Source organism: Sapajus apella, unplaced genomic scaffold (genome assembly GCF_009761245.1).
Source record: "Sapajus apella isolate SASKATOON/1434 unplaced genomic scaffold, GSC_monkey_1.0 scaffold202, whole genome shotgun sequence".
NCBI classification, from domain to species: Eukaryota; Metazoa; Chordata; class Mammalia; order Primates; family Cebidae; genus Sapajus; species Sapajus apella.
The window spans coordinates 55,202-72,569 of record NW_022437142.1 but is presented as its reverse complement, the minus strand read 5'-3'; the positions used below and the strand labels follow the sequence as shown (position 1 = coordinate 72,569).

General features: G+C 45.9%; 1 protein-coding gene across 3 annotated transcripts in view; it reads right to left on the bottom strand.

Moving 5' to 3' along the window:
- ZZEF1 (zinc finger ZZ-type and EF-hand domain containing 1) overlaps positions 1 to 17,368 on the bottom strand; it is a 104,542-nt gene that overhangs the window by 32,903 nt on the left and 54,271 nt on the right. For all 3 annotated transcript variants that reach the window (XM_032270031.1, XM_032270032.1, XM_032270030.1), the window contains 9 exons: positions 15,440 to 15,559; positions 14,279 to 14,440; positions 12,513 to 12,642; positions 10,104 to 10,242; positions 8,434 to 8,599; positions 7,263 to 7,525; positions 6,208 to 6,356; positions 1,822 to 1,972; positions 66 to 205 (listed from right to left, as the gene is read on the bottom strand). In XM_032270031.1, coding sequence (XP_032125922.1) covers positions 66 to 205; positions 1,822 to 1,972; positions 6,208 to 6,356; positions 7,263 to 7,525; positions 8,434 to 8,599; positions 10,104 to 10,242; positions 12,513 to 12,642; positions 14,279 to 14,440; positions 15,440 to 15,559 — 1,420 coding nt within the window. The remainder of the gene's footprint in view (positions 1 to 65; positions 206 to 1,821; positions 1,973 to 6,207; positions 6,357 to 7,262; positions 7,526 to 8,433; positions 8,600 to 10,103; positions 10,243 to 12,512; positions 12,643 to 14,278; positions 14,441 to 15,439; positions 15,560 to 17,368) is intronic.

The following is a 17,368-nucleotide window of genomic DNA, read 5'->3' as shown; positions in this document are numbered from 1 at the left end:
TGGCTTCCCAATTTTGCTTCCTATACGTATCACCACCCCCTCTTTGAAAAATAAATTGCCCTTACCGACTTTAAGGGAGGTAGCATGGCTGCTAGTAATCCCAAAATCCTCTTCTGGGAACACTCAGCAAACACTTGCTCAGGGCTTGGAGTAACTGCTTTTTCCTCTGTGGGCTTCTGAGATGACGCTTCTGAATCTTCAGCATCTAAGTGGTTAAACAAACTTTCAGAATTTGTCCGGGTCTCTACATGGATGAAGAGGCAAGTAAACCACTACACTCTCCCCTATGCTGCTACGGAATAAAGCTGGGATTTTATTTATTTATTTTTAAAATTTGAGATGGAGCCTCGCTCTGTCGCCCCAGCTCGAGTGCAGTGGCGAGATCTCAGCTCACTGCAACCTCCGCCTCCCAGTTCCAGTGGTTCTCCTGCCTCAGCCTCTGGAGTAGCTGGGATTACAGACGTGCGCCACCATGCCCGGCTAATTTTTGTATTTTTAGTAGAGATGGGGTTTCACCATGTTGGCCAGGCTGGTCTTGACTCTTAATCTCAAGTGATCTGCCTGCCTCAGCCTCCCAAAGTGCTCGGATTATAGGCGCGAGTCACTGCGCCTGGCCTAACGCGGGATTTTAAAAACCTATGGCTGTGCATGTCTGCGCTCAGCTGTCTCCTCTTCCAGGAGGCCTGCCTGAGCCCTGCTTAAGTGACATCCTGCCCTCCCCCGGCTCTCTCACCCCCGCCCTCTCCATTTCCCTGAGCCTGCTCTGCTGTGCTCACAGCATTTCATCTTTTCACATTCCACATAATTTATATTTATAGTTTACTCTTTGCCTTCCTTCAGATGTTTGTTTCTTTCAGTGACGTATCTCAAGCACCTAGAGATGTTTCTGGAGCATGGCAGGTACTTAATACTTGATGAATGAATAAACTGCCTATGAACCAGGATGCTGATCCTCAGGGGAATCAGACTCCAGTGAATTCTGATGATTTGGATTGAAACAGAGTGTCAGACTGTTTTCTAGAACTCAGATGAGCGTCAGACAGACAGGGCAGAAGGCCAGGTGCTCACCCTGCCATCACAGAGCAGGAAGTGGGGAAGATCCTGCACCCCCTGGGCCACCATAAGGAGGAGGCTGGGACTTGGCTTCATTCTCTTGAGCCCACGGCATGCTCCTCAATCCTCCTGAACCAGCTCTGACCTTGCTGCTGCTATCCTTTGGCAGGCTAAGGCCTTCAGCAGCATCTCCTTCATCATCCTCCAGGGTTCCACTCCATCCCTACACACCTGCCAAGAGGGGTTTGTCCACTTTGGGGCCTTTGCTCCTGTTGTCCTTTCTTCTCCGAATGCCCATCCCCACTGCAGATCCAGCACATTAAGGGTCCCTGAGATCTCTTCCTCTATAAAGCTTTAGGAGGACACAATCTGCCCCAGAGAGATACCAATCACTGTTACAAACACCCACTTACACCTCAGTCTGCCTCCAATGACAGTTACCTGCATCTCTGTCTTAAGCCTCCTAGACTGTGAGCTCCAAGAGGGCAGGAACCATGTGTCTGACTCAGTCCCTGTTTCATCCCCAGGGTCAAGAACAGTGCTTGGCATACAGAAGGTGCTCAGTAAATACAGGAAATAAACAAGGTAGGAAAGCAAAGTGAAGAAAGATGACATCTGAAGTGTCATCAGCACCATCTGAACAGAACTGAGAAACCACGCAGCCCTGGCGTCTAGCCAGCGTCAAGCTGTGTGCCACAGACGCTTGGGCATGGGTATATGCGCATTTTAAGATGAAAGAGATCAAGATAACGGTCAAATCATCTTTACCTGGAAGTCCTGTAGGTGTGCTGGCATCTGCAGGTGAATCTGAAATTTGGGTCTGGCATGAAGGATCCTTCATTAATGATACACCTTTATCTGCCTTATTTCTCTGCTTGAAATCTATAGGTCTGACTTCCTCATGAACAGCTCTCCTTCCCTTAAAAAAAAAAAAAAGTGTAAAAGAAGGTTTCTTATAATAAAGTTTGTTCCATTATTATAATAATGTTTTAATGATTAGTCAGTCTTCACAGACTGAAAACCTTTTGAATGCCATTAGGAAATGCCACTCATTTCTTTAGATAAATCTATATTCTAACTAAGACAGTAACCACTGGACTGGACGCAATGGCTCACACCTGTAATCCCGGCACTTTGGAAGCCAACACAGGCAGATCACCTGAGATCAGAAGTTCAACTCCATCTCTATAAAAATACAAAAAATTAGCTGGGCATGGTGGTGTGCGCCTGTAGTCCCAGCTACTCAGGAGGCTGAGGTGGGAGAATCACTTGAACCCAGGAGACGGAGGTTGCAGTGAGCCAAGATCACGGCATTGCACTCTCGCGTGAGCAACAGAGCAAGACTCCATCTCAAAAAATAAAAATAAAAGACGGTAACCATTGCATCGCATCCCCATCTTCCAAATGTTCCTCTGTCAGAACCTGTGGTCCCATAAGCAATAGCTCTATTGAAAACCTCTCGTACATTCTATTTAGCTTTCAGAAACCAAGTATGGGAAGTTGTTCCCTGGGGAAAAAGAAAAAGCTGTGAAACTCTTTCTTTCTTTTCCTTTGGACCCTGTGAGTATAAAAAGTTGTGACTTCTCTTCTAGTACACTCTGGTGGCTATTGTTATGTACTTTGTTTTTCTTCAGTATAAAAACCAAATCTTTATATACAGAATAATTAGAAAACTCTTGATATCTAACATTATCTTTAATATTATGAGGAAGACTACACCAATTGTATTGCCTAGAAATATGACATTGTTTTCACTGCCATAGATGAAGCTATTTTATTGCTGCAGAAACTGGCATTCCGGGGGTCGTGGGACAGGGCTGTGGGTTGTATATATTTCCTCTCTTACTTTTCTATAGAACTTGCCTTTGTTAGTTAATACGGTAGGTGTACATAAAACCAATCACATGTCACTTGATCAAACAAAACCAGATGCTGCTCCTAAATCGAACTACTCACACCCTCTCTAACAGGTTTTAGCATTCTTTCCTAGCTGCCCTTTATTTTAAAAAACAGAATAAGCATACTTTGATGCCCTTTTGAGAATCCTATTTTGGCAATGAAATTTGTTAAAGGGGCCCTCCCTGGAGGGGGGGAAGACTTTTCTGGAATCAGGAGTCTAGTGGTAAGCTGCCCGGATGGGCAAGGTGACAGTCTTCAGTTGCATGTCCTGAGAAGTCACTCAGAAGCCCCCAGTGACCCTGTGCTCCCGGGACTTCAGGGTGCCTTTCCTTATTGTCACATAGGCTTATGTGTAGAACTGTGGCTACATGGGGAGTCTTCTGTGCATGGTGGAGGCACCCCAGGTCCACGTCTGAGGAGGCCAAATGTGACTTTCACTCTCTGGGGCCAAAGGTGAAGTGTTATGCAACACCAAACATTCAGGAGGAGGCATGCTGTCTCCCAGGGCACCTAACTTCCCCTCCCCTCTCTGCATATGTAACCTCAACATCAATCCTACCTTCAACCTCTTTCTGAGAAAAAGGTGACAGTAAGACTGTCCTAAGAGAGGAATGAAACCGGGAGAGCTACTTGCTTTGTTAAATGCACCCTCTGAAAAGACCTGACACCATACTCCCTGTATCATGTGGCACTTGTGAAGACAATACAATTCCAAAGTGCTGGCAAATGACTTCATCTTCTTTTCTGTTATCAAAGGACACTGTAGACAGAATCTTCTGGATAATGCTTCTGGCTAAGGTTGGTTTCTCAGTTGTTCAAAACAAAAAGTCACTGGAGGAGAAAGGGTAGATACCCTTAACAGGGACTTGGGGTTGCTTAGAAGCATGTGAGAGCTGAGAAACAGTGACTTGTCCTAGGGGCCCCAACGGGACATGGTCCTTAAGGCCACTGTAGTGGCAACACTCAGGTTCAGTTGTGGGGACAGTGCTGGAAATTGGTTGTGGCTTTACTAGATGCCTAAGAGGCTGAGCCAGAGGCAGGATACCCTGGGTGCCCCTGGCTGCTTGTGGGAAGGCGACCTGAAAGGTGGGAATGGCTCAAGAATAAAAACAATGCCCTAGAAGTCTTTGGAAAAAGTCCCATTTCAATCCTGAGGCTGGGAAAGCCTAAAACAAGCCTGAAACACCTTTACCAAAAATTAAGGAAGTGTTCAAAGAATAACAGTAACATATCAAAAGAACACAAAAGCCAGGTAGGAGCAGTTTCCGCTGCCCAAACATGGGACCATTTGAGCATCAAAATAAATAATGGGTCAGGCACAGTGGCTCAGGCCTGTAATCCTAGCACTTTGGTTGGCTGAGAAGGGTGGATTGCTTGAGTCCAGGAGTTCGAGACCAGCCGGGCAACATGGCAAAACCCTAACCCTGCAAAAACTACAAAAATGAGCTGGCATGGCAGTATGCACCTGTAGTCCCAGTTACTTGAGAGGCTGAGCTGAGATCATCATTTGAGCCCTGGAGGCGGTGATTGCTGTGAGCCAAGATCACACCACTGTACTCCAGCCTGGGCGACAGAGTGAAACCTTGTCTCAAAAAAATAATAAAAGTAATAGATTTTAATCCATTGAATAAAAAAAAAACATGAAAAAACCTGTGAGTCCATTCTGATATAAATAAAAGGATAAATGGTGAAGCACAGTGCTTATTGGTGGCAGGTTAGTTGTAAGATGCTGAGCACTCACAAGAAGATACAAATACTCCCAGGCCCGAAAGTGAAGACTACTGATTAGTCCCATTTCTCCCAACAATGTTCTCTTTGTTCCCAACATAATCCATGGGTGGTTAAAGTGCTGCCTACAGAAGCGGTTTCATGGTAAGAAGTGTGGACGGTTGAGAGACAGAGTTGAAGATTACGTGGCCTGTCTGCTACGGACTCTCTGGCTGAGCAGAAATAATAAAAATGTTCATGTTTCTGTTGGCCAGTTTTGCTTTTGTATTCCTCCACACGACAGGAGGATCTTGGGGAGCTACAACCCCCGGAAGGGGGAATCCCTGAACCAGTAACCTGAGAGAGACAGAGGACAGGAACACCAGTGACTCCTGTGGCAGTCCAGGGCATTTTCAGCATAAACTCAAGCTCTGGAGGCAGCATCACAGAAACAATGGCGTGCTCGTCCATAATACTGTACCTAATTATTGACTGAATATTAAAATAGCTACACAGATATAGTGTTCGCCATGGGCTAGGAGTTAATACTTTTTCTTTTTTTTTTTGAGACGGAGTCTTGCTCTGTTGCGCAGGCTAAGGTGCAATGGCGCAATCTCGGCTCACTGCAATCTCTGCCTCCCGGGTTCAAGCGATCCCCCCGCCTCAGCCTCCTGAGTAGCTGGGACTACAGGTGTGTGCCACCATGCCCGGCTAAATTTTTTTTGTATTTTTAGTAGAGACGGGGTTTCACTAGGTTGGCCAGGCTGGTCTTGAACTCCTGAGCTCATGATCTGCCCACCTTGGCCTCCCAAAATGCTGTGATTACAAGTGTGAGCCACTGCACCCGGCCAATTAATTTCTTTAGGTGCATAATCTTGTTCAGTTCTTATAAAAACTACTAGAAGACAAGTAATGGGAGTAGTTAACACCGACATGGAACTTACTATTAACTAGTCTAAGCACTTTACATACAGTAGCTCAAAGTATGCAATGTATACAACTCCTCACAATAAGACCATGTTATAGGTATTACTGTCATCCCCATTTTCAGATGAGAAAACTGAGGCAGGCTGGGTGCAGTGGCTCATGCCTGAAATCCCATCACTTTGGGAGGCCAAGGCCAGCAGATCACTTGAGCCCAGGAGTTCAAGACCACTCTGGGCAACACAGCGAAGCCCTGTTTCTACAAAAAATACAAAAATTAGCCAGGCACAGTGGCACACGCTTGTGGACACAGGCACTTGGCAGGCTGAGGTAGGAGATCGCTTCAGCCTGGGAAGTCAAGGCTACAGTGAGCCGAGATCACACCACTACACCCAGCCTGAGCGACAGAGTGAGACCCTGTTTCAAACACAACACAACACAACACAACACAGAAGAGATTATAATAACATGCCCAAAGTATGACAGAGCAGGCATCTGAACCCAGCAGCAGCAGTCTGGGTTAGGAGCTGGTGCTCTTAACCTCTCCGCTACACTGCACGGAGTGAATGGCTCTCTCGAGTTCAACCTGTAATCGATTCTGTGTACTAAACAACTGTCATTTACATTGCAGTGCACAGAAGGGCCTGCTTCTGACCGCTCAGCACCCTGGACAGCTTTCTTCTCTAGCTGTTCCTCTGATGCTTGGGTGGGCACAGTGGCTGGCAGGGCCTGATCTTCTGGCAATATTCCAAGCAGAGCTAAAGCTTTAAGACCTATATGAGAAGCAAATAAGAGAACAGTTAAAAGTTTTATAATGAGAGTTATTTTCAGCAAGTGCCATAAATTACTTCGCCATTATATAGAAATAGATAAATGAGTTCTGCACAAACAAAATCCTACAGTACTCAACACGAACATCCCTCACTATTTAAACCTATTCAGCTCTTCATCTCAGATGGTGAGAGGCTGAATAGCAAGGAATACCTGCACTTTATTAACAACAGAAGATAAAACATATAACCAGATTGTCTATTTAGAAAATAATCAACATTACACATTTATAGTTGCCCAACACAAACAGACTGCAAAATTCTCACTGGCAAATGGGTAAGAGAATTGCTCTGGGGCTGGTGTGACCCATCTTGTATCTAATATAGGTCTGATTCCCTAATGTTGACTAGAATGGGGGTTCCATGATCTGAGGGAGTTTAGATGTCTCCGAGATTTAACTTTCAAGCTGTTTTCTTCATCCCGCTCCTCAGTGAAGTCTGATTCATGTAGATATATCGCTAAGCTATTTTACTCATGAACAGCTGTCATCTAGAATACAGTTGTATGTAAGCAGATTTACACTGCAGGTTAAAAAGTCTGAATTCTTTCAGAAAAGTTCGGTAGATTCAAATACTAGATTGCATCCACAGATAGAGTTTTAGTTATTATTTAAAATTAGTTTGAGGTATTAATATTAGTTTTGGAGAAACTAAATATTAATTCAATGCCAACATATCTCTAAAATGCACCTGGAAACTTAAAATTAAGTTCCACACCAGGGTAAGCCCCTTTTGTGGTAAACTGGATTTTGTCGCCTGTAAGCTAAGCGTAAGTATTTTACACGCGCCAAGGCTTTTTTTCACCAGCAGCAAAGGGCTGGTTTTGGTTTCTGTGCATGGGGAAGTCACCTTTTCCCTGGTGAGCCTTCATCAGACAGTCCCCGACGAGCTGCATGCACTGGCTCCGCAGGGTGGTGGCACTGCTGCGGGTCTGGGGATCCAGCTTCTCCCCATCCACATCCTCTGCACTGGCCAGGTGGGCGCTATAGAGAGCCAGGGCGGCGAAGAGCAGCCAGGAGTAGTTATGGATATATGGCTGGATGAGCCTCTGACGGTCACTGATCCGAATGGTTACCATTGGGTGGGCCGTGATGCTGTGGGTAGGCAAATGGCTGCAAAGGCAAGGCACATTTAAAGCTTACAAGCCTCCAAAAGCTAATGAGGCTCCAAACAGGAGCACCAGGCCTCAGGGGAGCACACGGTCACAACTGGGCATTAGTTACCTCTAGGCGGTGGTTACTGAAAATTTAAAGAAAGGTATGGGCCCTCTTTCCAGAAAAATGAAGAAACACAAACACTAGGCATAGCTTTCAGGGTTTCACAATTCCCAGAGACTGTCTGTGGAAATTGGACTAAGGAAGAATTGCTTATGGTGATTTTGTAAGGTGTGGTAATAGCATTTTGGTAATGTGAAAAAAAACTCATAGTTTTTAAAGGTGGGTATGAAGTATGTAGGAAGGAAATAATTTAAAGCCTGGAATTTGCTTTATTTATTTATTTTGAGATGGAGTCTCGCTCTGTTACCCAGGCTGGAGTGCAGTGGCACAATCTCAGCCCACTGCAACCTCCACCTCCCAGGTTCAAGCAATCCTTGTGCCTCAGCCTCTAGAGTACCTGGGATTACAGGCGTTCACCACCACACTCAGCTAATTTTTATATTTTTAGTAGAGACGCGGTTTCTCCATGTTGGGCAGGCTGGTCTCGAACTCCTGACCTCAAGTGAGCCACCCGCCTCAGCCTCCCAGGCGTGAGCCACTCTACTGGCCCTGGAATTGGCTTTAAAATACTTTAACAAAGAAAAAAGAAAAAGGAATCAACTAAGCACACATAACAAAATCTACCTAACTGATGAATCTGGGTAATGGGTACATGAAGGTCCACTGTGTTAGTCTCTTTACTTTTGGTAATGTTTAAATTTGTAAATTAAAAAATCCTTTTTTTAAAAAAAGAAAGAAGTCCCTCTTCAAGTGAAGGAACATGTAAAGAAATGGCTTCGTGGCTATGGTTATCTGAGACATACCCATAGGAATATTTCTTTGCTGCGTAGCATCCGTAGCAAAGATCAAAGTCATCACAAACATTGCAATTCATCCTCCGGCCTATGATCAAACCCTGGCAGTGGTCACAGGTGAACTCCATGTTGACCATTTCATGGTCGTCTCCATGGCCCTCAGGCTTCACCCCACCTGGGGAAAAACATAGCAGTGAGAGGCGGATGAGGCAGAGGGCTCCTAGACGGGCTAGTGTCCAAACCCAAACCAACCCCAGCACCAGGGCCGTTCCCAAGTGCTGCTCAGGGACGCAGGGCCCATAGGCATTCTCCGGAAACAGGATGCTCTGCCTGGGTAGCTTGAGGCAGAAGAGTGAGGTTCTTGGCACACCATTTCTCAGCAATGGTACAGTGAGATCAAGCATGTTATCAGGCCTGCTGTTTGGTGGAAACAGTCCACATGTCAATTTGTGAGATGTCTCACACGAGCCCTCCTCTAACGAAGAGTAAGCGTGTGTTATGTATTCCTGATAACATGCACTGAGGAGTGATCAGGATATCTGCTCTTCCTTTTGCACCCCAGAATCATAGATGAAAACAGATTTCCTTCTCACTCTAAGGCCCTTGGGTCTTCAAGCTCTGTCATGGACCCTGCAGAATACTCCTAATGCCCGGCCCACTTCCGTTCATTCCCACTGCCACAAACCCAGTCCAGGCTCCCATGCCCTTGGGATACTGTGACTTATTTCCTAAAGGAGACTCTTACACAGACAGAACCACCTTCCTCTAGCATAGCGCATCATGTTATTAGTGATACCTACTTCAAAATCCTTCCCCACTGTCTCTAGACTATTCAAACTTCCTAGCCCACTATCTTGGGGTCCCACAATCGGGGCCCCCACTTGACTTAATCCATCACGTAGTTGGGCAAACATTTCAGCATGTCCATCTAAACTCACTATAGACACTCCTCTGTCCCAGGCTTGCTATGCCCTTGATGGTGACACCGTCCCCAACGTTTCCTACACATCATCCAGTTATAACTTCCCTCAAAGACCAATTCTCATTCCACCTCCTTCAAGCCTTCCCTGCAGCTATGCTGCTGCTGCTTCTAAACTTTTCCAGAAAAAATCTGTACCCTCATTTATAAAGCAGCAGACACATTCTTGTACTGGAAGAGACATTCTGTGGATATGTCCAGTCTTCCCGCTGGACTGTAGGTGGTTCCAGGGCAAGTGCTGTGTCTTTAACCGCTGGGCCATGCACAGAAAGGGCGCTCATGTGTGGATCTGTTTAACCTCAGCACGTACAGGTCAACTGCATGAGAGCACTGTTGAAGCTTGCTTGCTTGCGTGTGTGTGTGTGTGTGTGTGTGTGTGTGTATTTTGCTACATGTAAGCACTGCATGATGCACAAGCAAACACCATTTCCTGAAAACTCCGCTGAACATAACACACATTGGTCCCAAGTGTTTAAGTGGCTACACCCAGCATGATAGAAGAAGGAAGGATGACAGATATTAGAGCTGTGGAGGTTTTCATTTACTTGAGGAGATAAGGCTCATGTTTGCCAAGAAGCCAGAGAGTACCACTGGGCAGTGCTTTTATTTAGTACAATGACAGTATTTAAAATGACAAGATCATAGAAATTAGAAATGATTACTACCTTTGGACATGGCAAACTCAGTTCATGAAATTTACCTAGGAAACAAGTTTTGCAAAGATCCATGTCGCTGCACTGCAGACACCGGTAGCGATGCCAGGGGGCAATCTCATCACATCCATCACAAGAGATATCCACATTTAACAGGTCACAGTAGCGTGCAATAAACATGTGCATCTGTAAGGCAAAACAAATACAGTTAACTGACAGATCTTCTAAGGTGGCCACAATTCACTCATCAATTCCTCCATCTGATAGGTACCTAAGACGTTCCAGGCACTGTACTGGGTGCTGGGCTTGGAAGACTAACAAGCTCTTCAGCGTCTAGTTGGGAATTCCCTCAAGAAGATGATGACCATTTAGTGTGACAAGTGCTTTCACAGGCAAATTCAGGAGGCTCAGAGAACAGAGGACTATGGCTACCAATGGGTATTCAGAAGGTCAAGGAAGCTTTTCCAAAGGAGAAAGTTCCTCAGCTGAGACCCGAGGGACAAGCAGGAAGTAGCTGGGTGGGGGTAAGGGAGGTGGGCATGTCAGACAGGCATAGCAAATCTGACAGACAGCAAAAACGGGACTAGAGAGGGGTTTATGAAATTGGCATGAATATAGTACAGTGTGCAGAATACACTACAGAGGGGAATAGTCAGATGAAGTGACCGTGAATGTTAGTCTCAGGAATTACAGATTGTTTTTTTTTTTTTGAGACGGAGTTTCACTCATGTTACCCATGCTGGAGTGCAATGGCACGATCTCGGCTCACCGCAACCTCCGCCCCCTGGGTTCAGGCAATTCTCCTGCCTCAGCCTCCTGAGTAGCTGGGATTACAGGCACGCACCACCATGCCCAGCTAATTTTTTGTATTTTTAGTAGAGACGGGGTTTCACCATGTTGACCAGGATGGTATCGATCTCTTGACCTCGTGATCCACCCGCCTCGGCCTCCCAAAGTGCTGGGATTACAGGCTTGAGCCACCGGGCCCGGCCACAGATTGTTTTTAAATAGTAATGTGATCAGACTAGAGTGCTCTAACAGTACTTCTGGAAGCCGAGGAAAGAACAGATCAAAGTGGGCAAGCTGGATTCAGGGAGACCTACCATGACCAAAGCGTGAAAGGAACCCCACAGCACGTTGTAAGGGCTGGGACTGAGTAGAAAGGTGTAGTAAGGGATGGTGAACGGTGCGTGGATTTGAAAGGTGTTGAGGCAGAAGTGAGAAACCTTGGTGACTGCCTGGCTACGGGGAACCGTAAAAGGGAAGGGTCAAGAACAACAGGCCAGTTCCTGGCTTGGGCACTTGGCTGGGCAATGGCAGTGTTCACAGATATGGGAAACGCTGCAAAAGGAGTATTGTCCCTGGCACTTAAAGGCAGACTTTCTGCAGGGATAGCCTGGGCACTGCTTCATGAGCAAACAAATTGCTTTACTGCAAAGTACCTGGAGACTGCAGGATCGTTTATCTTTAGGTCTTGGAAATGAGGGATCTAAATCACTAAGTCACCATACAGTAGTAGACCGGAGCAAATATGCCAAGTCACCTTAAAACTACAGAATGGCTCCCAAATGGTATGAACATATGAGAGAGAAAAAGCCACAAAAGCCCACGTGGCAAGCTCCATCCAAGCACCACAGAGGTGCTATGTGAACACAGTGGCTGGCACATAGTAGGCACTCAATACTTAGAAAATGAATGAATCTGAGGCAGCAGATGCTCGGCACATGTGGCTATCTGAGCCTGTGCCTTTGCACATTTCAATCATGTAGCACTGACATATACATACAGCTGCTCGCATGCTCACCAGGCAGCCTTCTGATGGAAATGTGGCTTCCCACGCTGCTTGTCTACAGAAGTGTGCCGCTCCAAGGACACAAGAGCCCAGGCCCCTCAGCAATTCTATTTCTCACTGTAAATTAGTAAACTGGCGCCTCATATTTTATATCAGCTTTAAGAGGCAATTTTCCAATGAGTCTAGTTCTATGACGGGGAGCCGCACTGAGTGTGCTCAAATCAGGGTTTACAGCCCCTCAGGTTAAAGGTTAAAGAGCAGGCGCTATGGCAGCAGTCCTCCTTTTTAGCACTGGGGACCAGTTTTGTGGAAGACAGTTTTTGCACAGGACCGGGTGGAGGATGGTTTCGGGATGAAAATGTTCCACCTCAGATCATCAGGCATTAGATTCTCAGGAGTACACAAACTAGATCCCTGGCATGTGCAGTTCATTGTGGGTTTGTGCTCCCGTGAAAATCTAATGCCGCAGCTGATCTGACAGGAGGCCGAGCTCAGCTTCCCTCGCTTGCCCACTGCTCACAGGCTTCTGTGCGGCCTGGCGGCATTCAGCAGTTGGGGACCCCTTCACTAGGGTACTGAATACCACCTGCAACCCCCCCAGGCAAACTCTCCTCTCCAAACTCCTAGCAAATCACTTCAGAGTACTCTAGTTGAGAGGTCTTACTTTCCTCTGCTTCTCTGGATCTTCCTGGGCTATTTTTTCATACCAGGCCTCAAACATGCCATCCTGACACTCATCCATCCATTCTGAATTCTGCTTGGCATCAGCAAGCTCATCTTCTTCACTCCATTGGCTGAAAGAAGGACATAAAGAGAGAAAAGCATGCCTCTCCCAATCACCAAGGAAAGTGCTGGTTAGCAAACTCTGAGTCCTATGGGTCTATTACATTGGGTATTTTTCAACTTCTGCGAGGGAAAGGTCAACTGCTTTTCAAAGCCCCAGGATTTGTCAAGTATTTGGTGGATATATGCCAAGAAAGAAGCCCTTTCCAGAGTAGACTACCAGGGAGAAGAAATTAAGAGTTCGAAAGGTTGTACCACATGGCATAATTCCACTGGATAATCATTTATGGTGAACCTACTATGTGTGCCAGGCACTAGGGCCAAATAAAGTTAGTTTTGTTTTTTTTTTTTTAAAGTCTGATTTGGACATGCTCAGCATATCCTGTTGGAATCAGTATGAGAAGGGAATGAGGAGACACCATGACTTCAGCTTCTCCACGAGCTGCTGTAAGGCCTTGACATGCAACTCAGCCCTGGTCCTCAGTTTACCCATTTCAGACAAGATCAGGCACATTCAGGGTAGCATGGCCATAGACAGTTGCTTCATTTCAAATAAAGAGTTTCAGGTAGCTAATCTTATAAGCTCCTCTCAGATGCAAAATTATAAATTTCCATAATTTCAGTTCTCAGCTCACTTTAGCAATCAGAACTTTAACAGAAGATGAATCGCTTGATAGCAAATACAAAATATTTACCAAGCAATAAATACAGGTTCATTTATTCATACATTCCAATAAAATGGTTTTAGGCCTCCTCCTACTTAAGCTTCGGGCTGGGTGCTAGGAGGGCTTGCTGTGAAGGGCGTGCTTCCATCCCTGAGGACTGCAGCACCCAGGGCAGATGAAGCGTGAAACTGCGGCCCACAGCCAATAACCACACGCTGATGCCCCCAGAGCTGTGTCCCCCGTCTCTGCCAAGGGAGCTCTACCAGCAAGGCAACAGCTGAGGTTCGTGAAATAGAGACAGCTCTAATTCTGTCCCTCTTCCCTTGGAACGCTCTCCTGAGAGTGAAGGTGTCCCGGTGTTGCCCCATTCATTTACTTCCTCGCAGTTCTCTCCTCTGGCACCTTCCATCCCCCCTTCTCCTCTTCTTTCTTCTCTACACATGAACAGCTGCAAACTGGGAAGTGGACTTGAGTAGACTGGGGAGATACTGGTCAAGTTGGAGGGAAAAAACCTTCAATACGCTATTTTTTTCTAACGTGGTCCTTTTATAATGTGCAAGAGTTAGAGTGACTAACATCATATACACATGTAACAAAAATTATGGAAAAGGACTTCCCAATTCAACAAGCTGCACTAAGATCTCCGTCACGCAGGGGATCCTCGGCCTCAGAGCTCGTGAGACCACCAATGCACACAGCTCTGCCGCACGCCAGACTTGTTCTAAATGCTGAAATATATAACTCAGGTATTCTTCACAACAGCCTGGGAGGCCGCACCATTGTTATCTCCAGCTCTAAAGATGAGGAAACTGAGGCACAGAGGGATTACAGGACTTGCACAAGGCCACTCGGCTAGGCTGCGGCAAAGCCAGGCTCTGACAGACAGTCTAGCTCCGGAGACTGTGCTCTCAACGCCCCCACTATGATCCTTGCGTTTCATAATCCACATCAGGAACTGCAGAGGGCAGGACCGCGCTCTTACCTGATCACACTGTCATGGACACTTATATTTTCCTGTGACATTTTCATGAGGAGATCTGGTAACTGAATATCAACGAAGAAGGCAAGATCACTGGGTTCCCAGCCCATATCCAAAAGATGAAGCAGGGCTGTTTGAACACAGGATAAGGCAGGCAGCAAGGACCTAAAGGGGCCATGAAAGTGACAGTTATCAGCGCTGCCCATCACAACAGAGGCAACAGAAGCATTCAAGTAGGTGACGGGGTTTGTAATTGAAAGCAGAAGGGAACTTCACACTGCTGGTTTAGGTTCCTGTCAAATTTCTCATACTCCACGCAAACATTCTTCAAAGCTTAAAACTTTGAAAGGTGTAAAGTAAGGTTTCCGCCCTGCCAGGATCACCACTGGAGTATCTTATGGTAAAGAACTGAGAAGTAAAAATCACCTCTGGAAAAACTGCAAGATCAGGGCCAGCTCCAAATTAGCCAAGGTTATACAGTTTAGATTTACAGCAGAATCATTTGATTTGAAGCTTATGTCTAAACCACTTACTAGGATGACTGGGAAATGGCTTTATACTCCAGTTTTAAAACTGCACATAATACATAATGTACTGGCTGGGCGAGGTGGCTCACACCTATGATTCCAGCACTTTGGGAGGCTGAGGAAAGAAGACTGCTTGAGCCCAGGAACTCAAGGCCAGCCTGAGCAACACGGCAAAATCCCATTTCTACAAAACATAAAGAAAATTAGCAGGGCAAGGTGGCATGCACCTGTAGTCCCAGCTACTCAGGAGGCTGGGTAGATCGATTGAGCCTGGGAGGTCCAGGCTTCAGTGAGCCACAACTGAGTCACGGCCTGGGTGACAGCATGAGGCCTTGTCTCAAAACAAACAAAAAAACCCCTAATATACCACAACAGAAAATAATAGGTTAGAAATTCTTAGAAAAACCCAGACTCATTCCCTTAAACAGAAAGTATACACACCAGAGAGAAAAAGGACTGGGGGGAAATACACGAATTAAGTTAACATTAGTGATTAGCTCTCTAGGTGGGAACATTAGAGGTTGTTTTTATTTCATTCTCTGTGCTTTTTGGTATTTTTCATAGTGAATATATGCTTCTTTTGTAATCAGAAAAAAAATACATTTATTTCCCTAGAAATGATAAAGTTATCCAGTACCTGTCATTTATGCTACTAAATCCTTTAACTGCTTTGACCAAAAACAGAACCAGTTGATAGTAAGTGTCTCGAATTTCTTTGTGTAGATTGGCACCACAGCCTTCCAAGTGTCCAAAATAACTGGAAACAGAGGAAATCACTGATTCACTTAATTGCCAGAATATCTTCTACTTAAGAATCACGATTTCTTATGGGAAAAAGAGCCAGCGGCAGCAAGCTGAACAAAGTGGTACAGGAGCTTAAGGAAATACGAATATAATACCTACAGAAAGTCATGCACAAAGCAGCAAGCGAATCCATTTGACTGGGTCAAGAGAGTTACTCAGAAGTATGGAGATTAGATGATTTATCTTCTTTGTGAATACAGAAAACCACCCCTCCCACCACTACTTGGGCGCCAGATACTGTGTTAAGTATTTCACAAATCGCCTCATTCGATCTCTCCACACAAGCATGCTCACCCCCTGCTCGTTTCTACCTTCATCCTGGCCACCCTGGTGACTTCAACATCCATGAGAGTGATGTCTCCATTCCTCTTCTCCTCAATTCTCTGCCATCTTCATCTCTGATTACCTTCTTTTCTGTGCCCTTAGCCATCCCAGTTTGATGGTCATTTCCTGGACCTTGTTATCACGTGATGACATCATCTCTGAAATCCCGATGCCAGAGCACCCTACTCTGACCCCAGCTCTCCTGCTCACTCAGGTAGGACTCCCACGGCATCCCTTTGTTCAATGCCAATGGGCCTTAGCCCAGGACATGGCCTCATGTTCACCTACTACTCCTGCCATGCTTTGTCTTCGCTCCCTTCTCAGCTTAGACTCCACGGCCCGTAATCACACCTCAGCAAACACCAACTCCCATGTCCCTTCCTTCCTCCAGGTACTTGCCTGAGCAATCTTATACCTATATTAAAACAAATGAATGTCATGGAGAAAACACCACACAACCAAGTCGACTACTATCACTTCAAATTCACAACCATAATCATCAAATAAGCACTCAAAATTGTCAGGTAATTCAGTGGACTGGCTTTCTCAATTTTCATTCCTATCTAAAACCTTCCTGTAGGCTAGGCATAGTAGCTCACGCCTGTAACCCCATCACTTCGGGAAGCTGAGGCGGGCGGAGCAATTGAGGTCAAGAATTTGAGACCAGTCTGGCCAACATGGGGAAACCTGGTGTCTAGCAAAAATAGAAAAATCAGCTGAGCCTAGTGGCACACACTTATCATCTCAGCCACTCAGGAGGCCAAGTTGAACCTGGGAGGCGAAGGCTGCAGCGAGCTGAGATGGCGCCACTGTACTCCAGCCTGGGTGATGCAGTGAGACTCTGTCTCAAACACACACACACACACACCAACCCCCACTCCCCACCTAAAAACCCCGTCCTGCTTCTCCTCATTTTTCAGTTCTCTCTGATGACTATCCTTACATTTTATTTATATATTTTTATTTTTATTTTATTTATTTATTTTTTGAGACGGAGTTTCGCTCTTTGTTACCCAGGCTGGAGTGCAATGGCGCGATCTCGGCTCACCGCAACCTCCGCCTCCTGGGTTCAAGCAATTCTCCTGCCTCAGCCTCCCGAGTAGCTGGGACTACAGGCGTGTGCCACCATGCCCAGCTAATTTTTGTATTTTTAGTAGAGACGGGGTTTCACCATGTTGACCAGGAAGGTCTCGATCTCTTGACCTCGTGATCCACCCGCCTCGGCCTCCCAAAGTGCTGGGATTACAAGCGTGAGCCACCGCGCCCGGCCTTACATTTTATTTTTTAAAAGAGAAACTTAGGTATCTTGAGAAAGAAAAAAAAAAAAGTAACAGTTACATAGGAATTCCCTTACCTTTGCACCACCAAGTATTGACCAGCCAGCTTGTGGACAGTGTGTCCTGCTTCCCCACTACTAAACAAAGTGCCTCCCTGGTTC